The sequence below is a fragment of the Bubalus bubalis genome, chromosome 12 (genome assembly GCF_019923935.1).
Source record: "Bubalus bubalis isolate 160015118507 breed Murrah chromosome 12, NDDB_SH_1, whole genome shotgun sequence".
Taxonomy (NCBI): domain Eukaryota; kingdom Metazoa; phylum Chordata; class Mammalia; order Artiodactyla; family Bovidae; genus Bubalus; species Bubalus bubalis.
The window spans coordinates 2771973-2788896 of NC_059168.1; the positions used below are offsets into that span (position 1 = coordinate 2771973).

A 16924-nucleotide genomic window follows, 5' to 3' on the forward strand; every position below is an offset into this window, starting at 1 on the left:
AGGGCTTCGAGGAGAAGTGGGGAAAGGGGGCATGTGGGCGGGACGTGGGTGGCTCTGGGCTTGAGGTGACCCTTCGAAGGCGTGTCTCCTAAGGAACCGTCTGACAGGCCCAACTGGAAAGGGGAGTGCTTGCAGCCCGGAGACCTGGGAGGAGGCCGTGCGGCAGCCCTGGGCTTGCAGGGAGGACAGACGGGGAAGCACACGGGAGGGATGGCTGAGGCAGACCCGGCCGGTCCATCGCCCCCTCCCGTCTGGCGTGGGTCTGCACGCGCTGCGCTGCCCGCCTGCTGACGGTCCCAGCTCCTCTGCACAAGCACTGACTCACCCTTCAGGACCTGGTTCAGGGCGCCTCTGGAAGCCACTTGGCTGCCTGGGCCAGAATTAGTCACTGTGTCCTCAACCTGGCTCGCTCACAGCCTCTCCTTTGAGGTCGTCTCCGGGTGCGGAGCCTGCACACGAGAGGTGCACCACTGGGGTTTCATGAATGCACGGTGGGCATGCGGGCAGGTGGGTGACTGGTGTGGCAGGACGGCTGTGGAGCTGGGACCCACAGGGGCAGGGCTGGGCCTGGCCGGACAGGCTGGGAGCACCCAGGCCAGCTCTCCCCGGGGGAGGCCTGCCTCCCGCCCCCGCCAGCCCTGCTCAACTGCCTCCCTTGCGGGTCCCCCCCAGGCCCAGACCCCCAGTGCTCCCCCCACACCACTCTCCTCACCCTCTCCGGCCTTCATTACGCTCCCCACACCCTCCCCTGCACAAGCTCCAGCCAAAAACCAAATCAAAACAAAACCCCAAGCCTTGACCTGGCCCTGACGCTCTAGCCAGCCTGTGTTTTCCCGGTTGCTGCCAAGTGCCGCCAGAAGGTGGCTACTCCCACCCACCACCTGCGGCCGGTCCTGCCTTTTCTGATCTCGACACTCTGGCCTCGCACCTGCTCTCGCTTCTCTGCAGAGTTCACAGGCTGCCCTGCAGTGCCTGTCTGTTAGGCTGCCCCCGTCGCCCGGGGCCTCCTGGGACCGCTGGTCTCGCTCCCACTGCATCTCTGCCTGCCCTGCACCTGTCTGGTCCCTCCGTCCTCTTTCTCACAGAGGTTCTGTCATCAGGCCCTGTGTGCAGGCCACCCCTCAACTCCTCACTGTCCTTCCTAAGCTCTCTGCCTGGGGAACCATCCTTGAACACCCTGGAGCTCAGCCCTGGGTTCCCTCAGTCCACGAGTGTGTGCTGAGGTCCTGTGTGTGCCAGGTACTATGCTAGGAGCTGACAAGCACGAGTGAGCGTAGACCATTTGGTCCTTGCACTCAGGGAGCTGCTCTTGGGTGTGTGTGTGTTTGTGTGTGTCTCTCTGTGTGTAACATAGACCCTGAATAAATTAAAAAAAAATTCAGGAGGTGAGCATCATGTGCTGTGTGTGCTTAATCGCTAGTCACGTCCGATTCTCTGTGACCCCATGAACTGTAGCCCACCAGGCTCCTCTATCCATGGGATTCTCCAGGCAAGAATACTGGAGTGGGTTGCCATTCCCTTCTCCAGGGGATCTTCCTGACCCAGGGATCGAACCCAGGTCTCCTGCAGGTGAATCCTTTACCAGCTGAGCTACCAGGGAAGCCCGGTGAGCACCATGAGTACTTTCAAATAGGGTGCTGATGCCAGGGCACTTTGGGTTGGGTGGTCAGGAAAGGCTTCCTGGAGGAGGTGACACTTCAACTGGAACTGAAGTGACCAGAAGCTCCTGCCAAGCTTGCCCTGCGCATTTTGCAGGGGAAAAGCATGAAAGGCAGAGGGGGCAGCCGGGGCAAAGCCAGGGCCCACTTGGATGAGCCCACCCAACCAGTCACCTTTCTGAGCTCCTGCACTGTGACTGTGGTCTCTCAGGCCACCCCACCCCAGGAGGGTCCAAAACATTCTCGGCACTCTGGCCAAGGGGTGATGCCACCTTGCCTTGTGCACCTCCAGTGACTACAGACTCAGCCTTTCCCTGGGACTGCCTCGCCTGGCTCATGCGGTGGAGCTAGACGGCTCAGCTGTCCCCGGCAAGTCTTATGGGTTCCAGGGAGACTACTGGGGTTGGAGGCAGGTAAGAGCATTCTCACCTCCCCCGCAGGCCCCCCAGGCCTCCCCCCACCCCACATCCTGGGCGGTTGTGACCCACGCTGCCTCCAGGGCCCTTAAACTACTGCTCTCTGAGCTGCAAAGAGATTGCAATCAGAGCTTTCTGGAGAGAAGAGGGAAAAAGAAAGAAGACCCTTCCTCCCCTGCTGCGCCCAGCATGCTGACATGGGAGAGCAGGCAGTGTTCATAGCCGTATTCGTTTGTACCTTTGTTGTTCTTCCACCTATAAAATGTCATAGACGCCGGGGCTAGGGAGGAGGGAATGGGAGTCGGAGGCCAGCAGGTGCGGAGTTTCTGTCTGGGAGATGGACAGTGGTCCTTCAGAATGGTTAGAGCTCTGCACTTAAAACTGCTAAGATGGGGACTTCCCTGGTGCTAAGCAGCTAAGACTCCAAGCTCCCAAGGCAGAGGGCCCGGGTTCAATCCCTGGTCAGGGAACTAGATCCTGCATGCTGCAATTAAAGATCCTGCATGCAGTTGCTGGGGGGAAGGGACAGTTAGGGAGTTTGGGATGAATTTGTACACAGTGCTATATTTAAAATGGATAACCATTAAGGACCCACTGTGTAGCACAGGGAACTCTGCTTAGTGTTATGTGGTGACCTGGATGGGAGGCAGCTTTAGGGGAGAATGGGAACATCTATATGTTCGGCTGAGTCCCTTTGCTGTTCACCTGAAACTACCACAACATTGTTAATCGGCTACACCCCAATACAGGATAAAAAGTTTAAAGTTTGGAGGAAAAAAAAAAAAAGATCCAGCATCCACAACTAAGGCCCAGTGCAGCCAAATGAATAAATATTCCTTGGTGGCCCTGACAGTTAAAGAATCTGCCTGCAGCGCAGGAGACCTGGGTTCGATCCCTGCGTCGGGAAGATCTTCTGAAGAAGAGAATGGCAACTCACTCCAGTATTCTTGCCTGGAAAATTCCATGGACGGAGGAGTCTGGCAGGGCTGCAGCCCATGGGACACAAAGAGTTGGACACGACTGAGTAACTAACGTACACACACACAAATTGTTAAGGTAGTAAAAAAAAAAGTCAAAATAGTAAATTTTATGTTATGTATATTTTACCACAGCTTTAAAAAAAGCAATACCTGCTCCCAGCTCATTGCTTTATCCTCAGTGGCTGGCACAGAGTAGGCATGCAGAAAGTGACTGTTAGATGCAAGGATGTGAGCAGAAAAGGCAAACCCACCTTGAACTTCCCTGGCCTGAGGCTCCCAACCTTCAGGAAAAGTGGCAGGAGGGGCTGGCCGGCTTCCCCCAGCCCCCAGAGGATGCTGAGGCAAACACTTACCTGGGCCTTCTCCTGCCAGAGAGGGAGCCTCTCTTGCTGGTTCAGCAGCCGTGCCATGACCAGGAGGCTGAGCTGGCCTCGAAGCTGCCTGCGGGAGAAGGGGCGAGAGAGACTGAAGGCATGCACTCTGCTGGGCTTGTGGGGGTTAAGGTCTGTGGGTGGGCAGGGAAGTGTAGGACACACATCGAGAGGGGAGCAGAGCCCCTCTGTCTGGGGAATTTTAGCTTTCTCCTTTGGTTTCCAGCATTTATGATTTATTTTAGAAGTCATAAAAAACATGCCAGATGGGAAAGTTTAAAAATAAGCAAAAAGAAAATAATTAATGAAAAAAAAGGTGGTGATTTCAGAGGCTAGCATAGTAGTGTTTTTCTTCTTAGTTTTTTATTTTTTCTCTATAAGTCTGTGCTACACAGAGATACCGTTCAACCACTTCTGTACAGACCATCGTCTTTTTTTTCCTTTGCAGCGTTAAGATCTTTCAGCCTGTGGAAGGTGGTAGAAAGTGGGTGACCAGGGCTGGTGAGGCCACATTTTGTTGGTTTTTTTCCACCCAGTATCCAGTGACTTTTCTTTGGAGAGTCCCCTCAGTCCCACCCCCAGCCCAGATTCAGGTTCCCAGGTGGGCACGTGAGCCGGGCCTGGCCCATCAGCCCCTGTGTTCAAGCCACTGCGAAGGGGCCTCGGGGTTTCGACTGGAACTAGTAGAGTGAGTGCTCTTCCAGCAGGGCCACTAATCTGTCAGGAGGGGCTTCTATAGTCACTGGTGCCCACCCTGCCTCTCTGGGGGGCTGGGGCAGGGGTGAGGGAGGCTGGAGGATGAAGCAAGTAGAGATAGAGCCCTCCCTGCCTGAAGCCTCCAACCCCCAGACCTATGCAGTCAGCGGATAAAGTCCCCTTTGCTTCTTCAGCAAGTCTGAGCTGTGCTTCTAAGACTAGCACCAGTCCTGACTGATTCCCTCAGGGTGGAGTGGGTACCGGCTCTTCTGTAGTAAAGCCTTATAATGGGGATTTCAGATGCTAATGTTTATGGCTCTGATTTTTTCTCTATTTTATTTTTTAAATTATGAAAATATGATAACACATTTACAGGAGACTTGGAAAATACAGAACAAAGTTACACATAGCTCCACGATATATTTGGAGAAGGAAATGGCAACCCACTCTAGTCTTCTTGCCTGGAGAATCCCGTGGACAGAGGAGTCTGGTGGGCTGCGTCTATGGGGTCGCACAGAGTTGGACACAACTGAAGCGACTTAGCAGCCGCAGCAGCAGCAGCAGCCACGATATAGTGGGGCTTTCCTGGTAGTTCAGTAGTAAAGAATCCACCTGCAACACAGGTGACCAGGGTTTGATGCCTGGGTAGGGAAGATCCCCTGGAGAAGAAAGTGGCAACACACTCCAGTATTCTTGACTGGAGAATTCCACAGACAGAGCAGCCTGGCAGGCTACAGTCTATGGGGTCGCAAAGAGGCAGACACGGCGGTGGCTAAACCACCACCATCACTATGTATTACAATGACTTTTTAAGTAGATTAAGATTTTTAATTCGAGTTTCAATATAAAATTCTCAAAAATTAATAGAATGGATATACAGAAAAGTAGAAGGATACAGTAGACCTGAAAAGCACCACAAACCAATCCAATAGCATTAAGATTTACATAATTTTCACGCAAGTAGGATACAAATTCAAGTTTCCATAGACTATTAACTAGGAGATACTGGAACATATCCAGGGACATAAAACAAGGCGCAAACTTTTCATGGTCTAAAGGTATTAAAATCATAGAATCTGTTATCAGTGGAATTATATTACAAATCAGTATCGAAAGATAAGTGAAAATAACCCACATATTTTCAAGTGCAATGTGACATTTACCAAGAGAGATCTTTGACTTAGTCGGGCTCTGGCTTTCATGGGTCCCTGAGGGTTGGGGTGAGTAAGGGGAGAGAGAAGAGGGGAGTAGAGACCAGAGGATGGGACTGGGGGTGGCAGTGGCCAGGAGGGGCTGGAGGGGGCGACGGGAGGAGGGGTGGGAGGGTTACATCTTCCTCACACTTCCACACATTTGTGGCCCCCACGGGCAGCAGAGGTCAGCCCCTGACATGGATTCTGCTGTGGCCACAGTCTCTAATTCCCACAGAAAGCTATCACCAGAAAGCCCGGCGACCGAGGTGGGTGTGCGCATTTGTGTCCCCTAGAGCCGGAGGAAACTGAAGGAACATGGTGGAAAACACTTGGGTCAGAACCAGCTCCATAGAGGAGACATGCCCTTGAGTAGCAACACGGCTGGAGGGACCCCGCGGGCGCCCCCGCCCCCATCCCAAAAGGACCCCACAAGGAACAGAAGGGTGGCACAAGGGGACAGCAGGCTGCAGGCAGTCCTCAGAAATGGTGTCTCCCCAAAGAAGTACTTGGGGGAGGCAGGACTGAGCCTGGCGCCCCCTCAGCGGGGCTGAAGGCACCCCTGCAACTCCCCCAGGGCCTGCGTCCACCCTGGCCTCATGTGGCGGGGGTGCGGAGCTCCTGGGTGGTGGGGAACGGAGGTGGGAATGGCCTCTGCCAACTCCCATGGGGCTGAGCAGGTGGTACCTGAAGCAGGCACCTTATTTATATTCTTATTCAAGAAAATCAGAGAAATCAACAATGCAAGAAGCTCTTGATTTAAAAAAACAAACAAAAAACAGCATCAGGCAGCAGTGCCCCTTACCAGAAGGGCAGACGTGAGAAAGAGCAGGGGGCGCTCCCACACAGCTGGAGGGGACACAAACACGCACACCCAGCTCGGTCACCTGCCGGGTGAGACCTGCTCACCCACAACCCAGCAGTCCTCCTCCCTGGCACAGAGATACGACTTAGGAAAAAACAGAGAGGCAGACGTGCAATGTCGGTCCACGAATGGACAGACGACTGGACTCCATCTGCAGCACTCAACAACCATGGATGAGCCAGGATTCCTTCCACCCAGCAGCATGGGTGACCTCACAGCGCTGTGCGGAAGAAGCCATTACAAAAGACTACATGTGTATGATTAAGTACAAAAGCGCGGATCCTGCTATCCTTGGTGGGGGGCAGGTTCTGTTCGCGTTTCACTTTCTTTTCTTTTTTTTTTGGTCGCACCACATGGCTTGCAGGATCTTAGTTCCTCGACCAGGGATTGAACCTGTGCCCAGCAGTGAAAAGTGATGAGCCCTAACCACTGGACCGCAGGGGAATCCCCTCCTTTCGTTCTGGGTGCTGCGTGTGTTGGACTTGTGAAAACTCGCTGAGCACACACTTACAGTCGGTGTTCTGTTTGTATGCTGCAATTCAATAGAAGGATTACTTAAAGAAGTTCAGCTGGGCGGGGGTGGGGGTGGGGTAAGGATTGCCCAGTTTAGCCAATAAAAATACAGGTGGTTGTTGTTGTTCAGTCGCTAAGTGGTGTCCAACTCTGCGACCCCATGGACTGGCAGCATGCCGGCCTCCCTGTCCCTATCTTCCAGAGTTATAGGATGATATAGGATGCCCAGTTAAATTTGAATTTCTTATAGATAAGGAATAATAATATCCTACAGACAAGGAATAATTCCTTAGCATAACTTCCTCGCATGTGATCTTGGTGTTGTATCTGGAGTCCCTGAGAAAGATCAGCCATCCTGGACTGGGAAGAGCTGCCATTAGGCAGCGCAGGGCCCTCTCTGACCCCGGTTCCCTCTGCAGAGCGCATCAGTGTTCCCACCGACCACCTGAGTCCTGGGGAGAGGCAATCCCATCTGGACTCCGCCAAGAAACAGAAAGCAAGAGCCCCTCATCCAGCGAGCCCCCATACCAGCCTCCTGCGGGTGAAGGCAGGCAGGACCCCGCCCCACATCCGGAGCTCCACCCCGTCTCTCCTTGGGCTCCGCCCACCACCGCCGCACATTCGGCCAGAACCTGCTCTCCAGCTGTTCCCCGCCAGCCCGGCCGGGCCGGAGCACAGTGGGAGGTAGACGGACCCTGCAGCCCCTCCAGCCGCTGCTGCAAGGCGAACTTGCAGCGGGAGTCAGAAGTCCAGCATCTGGGCTTCATTAACCCAAATCCGAGCCTTCGGGAGCGCTCTTGCCCACAGCGGGAAGGGAGGGGCCGACCCTGGATGGGGGTGCAGGCAGAGCCAGGGCTGGTTCCAGGAAAAAGAGGCGGACAGAGCTGTTGTCCGGGGGTGAAAAATAAAGAGCAAAGCGCTAGAAAGAGCACCGAGGGGACGAATGGATGAAAGAAACCCACATCTGCGGGCGGCGTTCCCTGCTTGCCCACTGCCTTTCATCCCCAAGGCCCTTCTCTGCCTTCTAAACACAGTCCCCTGCCCTCTCAGTTCCCACTGGGACACAGACAGGGAGACAGGACCGGTTTTCAATTTTACACTGAGAAGTCACTGGTCAGAGGAGGAAAAGCCAAGACTCACCCCAAACACCACCCAAACTGCGCAGGGCGCAAGCAGGGGCGGGGGCAGGGAGGAGGGTGGGAGTGGGGCGAGGCCTGCGGCTCTGGAGGTTGACCCCACCCGGGAGGCCTCCCAGGAACAGGCGGACAAAGGAGGACGCAGAAAGCCCTGGAACCTTCCCAGCTACTGTCATATAAGGCAACGGGCTCAGCCCACTGCGCTCACACCAGGCCAGGCCCCTTCAGCGGCCTGCCCCCTCCACCCCCGCGGGCCGCTGCAAGACCAGGACGCTGGATCAGCACACGGAGGGACCTAAGGCGCAGGGAGGTTTGGAAATGACTTTTCCAAACCGAAAGCAGAGCCCGGTCAGACGTGGAGCACAGGCGCTCAGTTTCCCAGCCTCCAGCCCCTCTCCCCCCAGGTCCTGCGAGGGGCAGCCTGCTGGAGCCCTGGGGGCAGCAAAGGCCCCATGCCCGCAAGGGCCAGGAGGGTGCCAGGACCACCACACAGGTCAACGCAGCCTCTTCAGACGGGAACCAGGCCCTGCCGAAGCTGAACTGCCCAGAAAGGCCATCGGGCATCTGGCCAAACGTGTGAGCGGCCTTTTCCATGTCTCCAGGGCAGTTCAGGAAGCAACCACAGCGGCTGGTTCCCGGTGGAAACACTGCCCAACACCCTGCCCCAGGGCATCAGCGGGCCTGCCGCTCCCGGGCCACTCAAGCCCCCTCACCCGCACTGCCTTCTCTCAGCCACCTGCCACCCGGTCCTTCCCCTGGAGTCTCCTGTCTTGCATGTGAGCACGTGTTACCCGGGCAGACAGATGGGGGCCTGGGCTCAGAGGTGCGGGTCACCTCCTCAGCCGTCTGCCCAGTCATCTCACACCCGCTGGGGCACAAACGTGAACACAGCACAGGGCTGACAGCAAGAGAAGGCGGCATGCAGCCAGCCTCGGACCCACGCGGGGGGCTCCCACCAGGCAACGCGAAGGAGCTGCTATGATCACTGGCTTTGCCATGACTGACGCCCACAAGTGCTGGCCATGCTAGGGGAGCCAGATACGAGACAGAGCACTCTATGGTCCCACTGGGACCCGAGTCTGAAGCTTAGCACAACAAATCCACGGGACGAAAGCTGCCAAAGTGGTTCTTTTCGCAGAGCCAATGCCTGGGAGGGGTCCAGGGACCTTCTAGGGGAGCAGGTGCTTCTGGCTGGTGGCGCAGTGGTGGCCGCACAGACCTGGCACAGTGCCCAGTGTCCACCTCTGATATGTCCTCTCCTGCTTGTACATTATAACCAAACAAGAAGGTGACTGCCCTTAGCAAACAAAGTTCACATCCACAGTCACATCTAGACTGCCATCCTTCTCTCTCCCTTCCTCCCTCCCTCTCTTTCTCTCTTTCTGGTATTATGATGAAACCTAGACCCCTAACAACACCTGAAAAGTCACCTGGTCTCATGTCCCGGGACCCGCCTATCAGTCCATTCAGTCAGGGCCTCCGCATACTTGAAGAAGAGTCGCCAGGGACTTCCCTGGTGGTCCAGTGGCTAAGACTGCGCTCCCAGAGCAGGGGGCCTGGGTTCGATCCCTGATCAGAAAATTAGATTCCACATGCTGCAACTAAGACCCAGCACAAATAAATAAATATATATATATATAAAAGTTGCCATACTTCACACACTATCCCTTCCCTCTGGTGCAACAGCTACTCTTCTGTCTTTTGGAATCTTCTTGCCATTGTGGGTGGGTTCTTCTGAAAGCCCTTGAGGTTGTTGACATTCTTTCTCATCAAGCAAGGCTCTCAGAACTGAAGTGGACCCTTATTTTGGGGGGAGCCCCTCGACGCTACGCTCTTGACAGGTTGAGCCCAGAGTCTAGTTCACACACCTGGCTGCCCAGCCCCATTTCCTAGATCCTGTTCTTCATTGTGCAGCTCAGCCTCTCTCCCACTCAGCCCATCATTATGGTCTTCTGAGATCTTCGGGAATCTTTGCTGTTAGTTGCCTTCATGTTATGTATGAACCCGACCACTGTTCTGTTAATGGCCTCATCCAAGACCTTGGGTCTGTGCTGGCCCACCTGTCAGTGGAGACAGAGCTCTGGGTGGTGCTGGGACCTGTCCTCCAGGTGGACTCTGATGGCCAGTGGCACCTTCCAACGACGAGTCCGTCTAATTGGACATCACTCTTCAGCCCACGCTTCTGTATGTTGTGGCAAGACAGGATGTGCGTCTCCATCAAATGCCCTACAGAATCCAGATAGCCCTCTCCAGGGTATTCTGGTTAGCCTATCAAAAACTAAATGCAACTAGGCTGGCATGATTTATTCTTAGGAACCCTAGAAAGCAGGGCTTCCTTTTCTATGTATGCGCTCACAGGCTTTCCCCTGGGGAGTTCTGTTGAGGAACACGTCAAGTCCACAGCGCTGAGTGAAGAAGGACACCCTTCTTCTTCATACCCCGGGGAGCTCTCCCTTCCCCAGAGGTCTCTGTGGAGTCAGGGTACCCCCACATCGTGCAGGACAGACAGATGTGGAGGGGACCTCAACTCACCCCACCCAGTTAGATGCTGCCATCCTGTCTCCCCCTGCTATTACAGGCTGCAATCCCCTTTGATCAATATTCCAGTCCAGGTGAAAAATTAGGCTCCTTCACAAAGAAGACAGAAACAAAACAGGAATTACATGGTGTTGTTCTCTCTTCACCAGGGTTATCATTTCCCTGTCAGTCCAGAAGAGTGCTCCTCACACCAAAAATAACTACACAGGGGACATCCCTGGCGGTCCAGTGGTTAGGACTCCACGCTTCCACTGCAGGGGGTGTGGGTTCGATCCCTGGTCAGGGAACTAAGATCCTACATGCCTCTCAGTGTGGCAAAAAAAAAAAAAAAAAAAAAAAAAAAAATATATATATATATATATACATATACACACATACACAGAAGCTCCTTCTGTGGGCTTTAGCTATTCCCAAAAGAACTGTCTGCAGTTCATCTGGTTCATGTTATTTTTCCATGTGCCTTGCCTTCATTCTCTCCCGTATCTTTCAAGATCCGAGATCATGCATGATGAGCTCTGGGTGCAGACCTTGCCGTCTCTAGATATTAATACTTACTGCTTTTTCCCTTGCTGGATCTATTTGCAATCCATGTTCAAAGTCTTACTGTAGGATCTTCTGGCCCACCTGAGCCATTCTGCCTTTGGAATCTGCTACTAAAAAAATTCTCGCTCTCTCTGCTTTTTGAAATCTGCCCTTCAGAAGCCAGCTCTCCACCAGCAAGCTCCCTCTTCTGTGCCAGGATTCCAGGGACCCAGAGTGCAAAGTCACAGCCCCTGTCCTCAGGACACTCACAGCCCAAGGCGTCAACCAAGGGCACCAATAACCAGGATTCTGCATCCGGAGGTTTCTACAAAGAGGAGCTGCCTCCTTGGAGCCTAGTCTTGGGGTTGAGGAAGCACCGACCAGGCAAAGAGGCTTTTCGGCGAAGAGGGAACAGATTGAAACATTCGAGACAACTGCTCCTCGTGGGTTTGGGTAGCGGCACAGCTTCAGGATAGGGCTGGAGCGTGGAAGCCTGCAGGGGTTGAGGGGCTGGGGAACGTGGAGGGACATGGAAGGTTCTGGAAAGCAGGCAGGAAGGCCCTAGCGCACCAGGCAGGGCTGTTTGAATTTCATCCTGGGCACAGAAGTCTGAAGGATTTTAAGTGAAGGAGTGACAGGGCCAGATGTGCACCAAAAGCAGGATCCCGCTGCCGGACAGCATGGGGACGGTCACAGTGGTAAGAGACTGGAGACGGTGAGCTGCGGCCAGCCTTGGAGGGCGACGAGGAGAGGCGACGGTTGTGGGAGATGGGGCTGCTTGAAGGACACTGGTTTGTACTCTCCTTTTTCACTGCTAGGCTCCACTTTGCCTTCAGCTTAACACCGCATTCCTGGTTGAGGAGGTCGGGGAGAGCGCGGGCAGCACAGCAGTGTTGGTGAGCGTTCTTGATCGTTTGTGCTTAACTAGTCGGCAGACAGAGGCAGTGGCAGCCCCTCGCACAACAATACGCCCTCCTTCCCGGGTTGGTCTGGGCACCGAGCCCAGTGGCTCAGCCGCCAGCAAGGGAGGGGGGACAAGGCCACCAACACGGGGGAATGGCGAGGGGAGGGGGCAGCCAACTGAGACCACAGGAAACACAGGGCAGCTGTGGAAAAGAGTTAGGGGCTCTTTCCGATCCAGTTTGGAACGGCTGCCAAAACCCACGCTGCAGTGGAAAGAGGGGCGGGGAGGACAAGCTGTGTGCAAGAGCAGATGAGAAATGGGGACAGGCTGGGTGGCACAGGCATGGGGGAGGGGGACGGGTGCGTTTTCTAGAGGCGCTCCCTGGTCCTTGTTGAATTTTGACCAATTGGAGTGCTTTATCTATTCAGAAAAAAGAAATACAACTTCTAAATAAATGAATAAATAATATCCGCCCCAGTGAGGAGCCCTCTTTCTCAGCAAAGTGCTCAACAGCAGGGTTTACCCTACTTGGTGTGCCCGTTCGAAAGCAGGTAAGTCTGTTCCACGATATTCACTCCGAGTATTCAAGGAGCATCTGCCAAGGGCACTGGAGCTCCAAAAAGACACGCTCTGAAAGACACTGACTCCTGGAATCTGAAATCGCCGTTTGGCTAACAGATGAAGGATGTCATAAATTCAGGATGTAACAAAAGCAGTTTCAAATCTTTTGGGAAGTGACAGATTATTAAGACTGAAAAGAATTGGTATTGGGTCACTGGCTCTTTGAGGGTGGGGAAAAACATCAAGTTAGATCCCTGTTTCGTACCTACAAAAAATGGATTCCAGATGGGATTAGGAGCCAAGAGAAACAAAGTTATATAAGTACTGAAGGAAAATAGAACACAATATTTTTATGCTCTTGGGGTGGGGAAGGCCTTCCTTTTCAAGCTAGAAAGATTCAATTACAAATCAACCCTCTGTACTATGTACAGTAACTTTTCTGAAAGTCTGAAGCTATTCTGAAATGAAAAGTTTACTGGAAAAGGAAAAATAATCATTTTGTGAAAGGATAAACACAAAGGTTTAAAAAGGACAATTTACAGGCTTAGGAGAAAACATGGTGCCCCAAACATACGTAATAAGCAACTTACAAATCAATATAATTAAGAAGAAGAGGGACTTCCCTGGTGGTCCAGTGGTTAAGAGTCTGCCTTGCCATGCAGGGGATACAGGTTTGATCCCTGGCTGGGGAACGAGGATCCCACATGCTGCAGAGCCCCTAAGCCTGACGCTGAACTACTGAGCCTTCACACCACAACTAGAGTCCATGAGCTGCAGCGAAAGGTGACGCGATGAAGATCCCACATGCCTCAGCTACGACCAGATGCAGCCAAATACATAAACATGTAAAAAAGAAGAAGAAAAATTACCAGATAGAAAAATGGGTGAGGAATATCAAGAGATAATTTACACCAAAGGAAACACAGAAGAAGATTCTCAGTTTCACTGGCAACCAGGGAAATGAAAATCAGAATCACAGGATGAGACTTTTCACTTACCAGATTAACTAAAACTTAAAAACAACACTGAGAATGAGAGTGCTAATAAGAGTGTGGAGAAACAGGCATTTTCATGTCTATTATTGATTAGTACGGCTTCTTTTTTGGAGACCAAATTTTAAATATTCATACTTTAGGATGGCAGTTTCAAAGAACTTATCCTATCGAAGTATTTGCATAGATGCACAAACTTGCATACTGGACAAATATGATAACCAGGGACCAGGTGCAGGCACGACCAGGGAATACTGTGCAGCTATGGAAAATGATGCAGTTCATCACACACACATACGTGCAGGCACACCTTGGAGAAGTTACAGGTTTGGTTCCAGGCCACCACAATAAAGCGAATACTACAATAAATCAAGTCACATGAATTTTTTGATTTTCCAGTGCATATAAAAGCTGTACAGACCAGGAGAAAATATTTGCAAATGATGTGATTGGCAAGGGTTTAATTTCCAAAATATACAAACAACTCCTATAATTCAATAACAAAAAAAACTCCCGAACAATCCAATCAAAAAATGGGCTGAAGATCTAAATAAGACATTTCTCCAAAGAAAACATACAGATGGCCAATAGGCACATGAAAAGGTAATAAATATTGCTAATTATTGGAGAAATGCCAATCAAAACAAAAATGAGGTACCACTTCACACCAGTTATAATGGCCATCATTAGCAATTCTGCCAACAATAAATGTTGGAGAGGGTGTGGAGAAAATAGAACTCTCCTACACAGTTGGTGGGAATGTAAATTGGTGCAGCCACTATGGAAAACAGCATGGAGGTTCCTCAGAAAACTAAAAATAGAGTTGCCAAATGATCCATCAATTCCACTCCTGGGGATATATCCAGACAAAACTATAACTGGAAAAGATACATGCACCCTCACGTTAACGGCAGCACTGTTTACAATAGCCAAGACAGGGAAGCAATCTAAATGTCCATCAACAGACGAGGCGATAAAGCAGATATGGTACATACATACAACGGCTACTACTCAGCCATAAGAAAGAATGAAATGACGCCATTTGCAGCAACATGGATCGTCCTAGAATTACCATACTAAGTGAGGTAAGTCAGAAAGACAAAGACAAATGCCATATGATATCACTTTATGTGGAATCTAAAATATGACACAAATAAACATATCTACCAAACAAAAACAGACTCACAGACACAGAGAACAAACTTATGGTTGCCAAGTGGGAGGAAGCTGGGGGGAGGGAAGTACTAGAAATCTGGGATTAGCAGATATAAACTGTTATATTGGGATGGATAAACAACAAGGTTCTACTGTATAGCTCAGTATATATATTTAATATCTTATGATAAACCACAATGAAAAAGAGTATGAAAAAGAATATACATATGTATAACTGAGTCACTTTTCTGTGAAGCAGAAATTATTAACAAACAAAACATAATTCAATAAAATTTTTTCAAAAGTTGTATTAATTCTGTAGTCTATTAGTGTGCAACAGCATTATGTCTGAAATAATAATGTACCTATCTTAAATAAAAACATTGCATTGTTACAAAATGCTATCATCTGAGCCTTCAGAGAGTGAGTCCTAATCTTTTCACAATAGTAACATCCAAGATCACTGATCACAGGCCATCATCACAAATATAATAATAAGGAAAAAGCTTGCAGTATTTTGAGAATTACCAAAATGTGCCACAGAGACATGAAGTGAGCAGACACTGTTGGGAAAATGACACTGGCAGACTTGCTCAATGCAGGGTCGCCACAAGCTTCACTTGCAAAAAACGGAGTATTTGTGAAGCGCAATCAAGTGAAGAAGCGCAATAAAACGAGGTCTGCCAGTACAGACACATTTCCATACATGTAAATACACATACACATGAAAGTGAAAACAACACACACAAATCACATGGCCTGGCTGGAGCAAAGGAGAAATTGGGGCTGGGCCACAAGGGGCCCAGAGGCCAGGCTCAGCCCTCTGCACTTCTCAGCGCAGGCGACGGGGAGCAAGGCCGGGCAGAGACAGGACAATCACGTGCAGCCACAGAACAGACAGGCTGCAGAGGAGGAGCTGGAGTGTCTGTGCAGGTGTCGGGTCCCCTGGAGGGGATCCAGGACAGCCTGGCTGGAAGGTGGGGAGAGGTGTCACTCTAGGTGGTGGTGGTGGTGGTGGTTTAGTTGCTGAGTCGAGTCCAGCTCTTCGCCACCCCATGGACTGTAGGCCGCCAGGCTCCTCTGTCCGTGGGGTTCTCTAGGCAAGAATACTGGAGTGGGGTGTCATTTCCTTCTCCAGGGGATCTTCTTGACCCAGGGATCGAACCCAGGTCTCCTGCACTGGCAGGCAGATTCTTTACCACCGCGCCACCGGGGAAGCACCATTCTAGGTAGGAGCAGCTGCAAATAGACCTAGAGAGGAGAGGAGGGGACGCAGGGAGAGGCCTGCACAGGGAAGGGAGAGGGACTCCCTGGGGCTGTGCCCTCAAGTAGAAGGAAGGAGGGGAGAAGGGGAGCCTGAAGTGGGTACAGAAAATTGGTTCTTATCTTCCTGCAGGCTGAGTTTGTTTGTTCGGCACATTCATTCATTCAAGAAGAATTTACAAAGTGCCAACAGCGTGCCAGGCTCTGTTCTGGATAAGAGGTGATATGACGGTGACCCCAATAAACGACCTGTTCACTGGAGGTGATAGGAGAAGAGGCAGCCATGAACACGGAACAAACAGGACTTCCCTGGTGGTCCAGTGGTTAAGAATTCGCCTGCCGATGCAGGGGACATGGGTTTGATCCCTGGTCCGGGAAGATCCCACATGCCTCAGGGCAACTATGCCATGTGCCGCAACTACTGAGCCCTTGAGCTGCAACTATTTATATCTGAGCGTCTAGAGCCTGCGCTCTGCAACAAGGGAGGCCACCGCAATGAGAAGCCCACTCACCGCAACTAGAGAAAAGCCCTCACTCAGCAAGGAAGACCCAGCGCAGCCACAAATTAATTAAATTTTTTAAAAAGGGAAACAAATATAAAGAAATTTCTGGCTGAGATCAGCGCCATGCAGAAAATAGAATGATTAACGGAGAGTTTGAGAAGAGGGTGTCAAGGGGATTGATGAGGGGACACTGTGCAGCTGATGTCTCAATGGCGAGGAGGAACCCTACCTCCACGAGGACTGGGGGGAGCAGTCTGGAAGGCGGGTGGGGGTGCTGTGAGTCTGAGGCTAAATTGCACAAGGCAATTGTTTTGCTAATAAGACCATGTTAAGAAAATGAGGCTTTTTTTTCCGTTTGGTAATGAAGTCATTAGTGAGTTGTATTTTTAGTTCTTGCTCCTGGGTTTATGACACTGGGCGGGAGGGGGAGGTCTGTGGGGACTGATGGGGCAGACGGTGGATCCTCCACACCCCACAGGGTGTCACGAGGGCGGGGATGAGCCTCAGAGGGAGGGGAGACGGAGGTGGGGCAGCACCCACCTGCTCCGCGGGGTCACGTCCAGGAAGAGCTGCACGAGTGCCAGCAGGTTGTGGTGGTGATCAGATGCTCGACTCAGGGCGCAGCACAGCTGCCGGAGCTGCGGGGGGCACAGAGGGCATC

General features: G+C 51.8%; 1 protein-coding gene across 9 annotated transcripts in view; it reads right to left on the reverse strand.

Moving 5' to 3' along the window:
• Nucleotides 1-16924, reverse strand: part of FAM178B (family with sequence similarity 178 member B) — a 105478-nt gene that overhangs the window by 26895 nt on the left and 61659 nt on the right. For 8 of the 9 annotated variants that reach the window (XM_044925595.1, XM_025260654.2, XM_044925593.1 and 5 more), the window contains 2 exons: nucleotides 16804-16901; nucleotides 3408-3495 (listed from right to left, as the gene is read on the reverse strand). In XM_044925595.1, coding sequence (XP_044781530.1) covers nucleotides 3408-3495; nucleotides 16804-16901 — 186 coding nt within the window. Of the gene's footprint in view, nucleotides 1-3407; nucleotides 3496-7829; nucleotides 7977-16803; nucleotides 16902-16924 lie in introns of those variants that run through there. The other variant, XM_025260658.2, reaches the window with a different exon arrangement.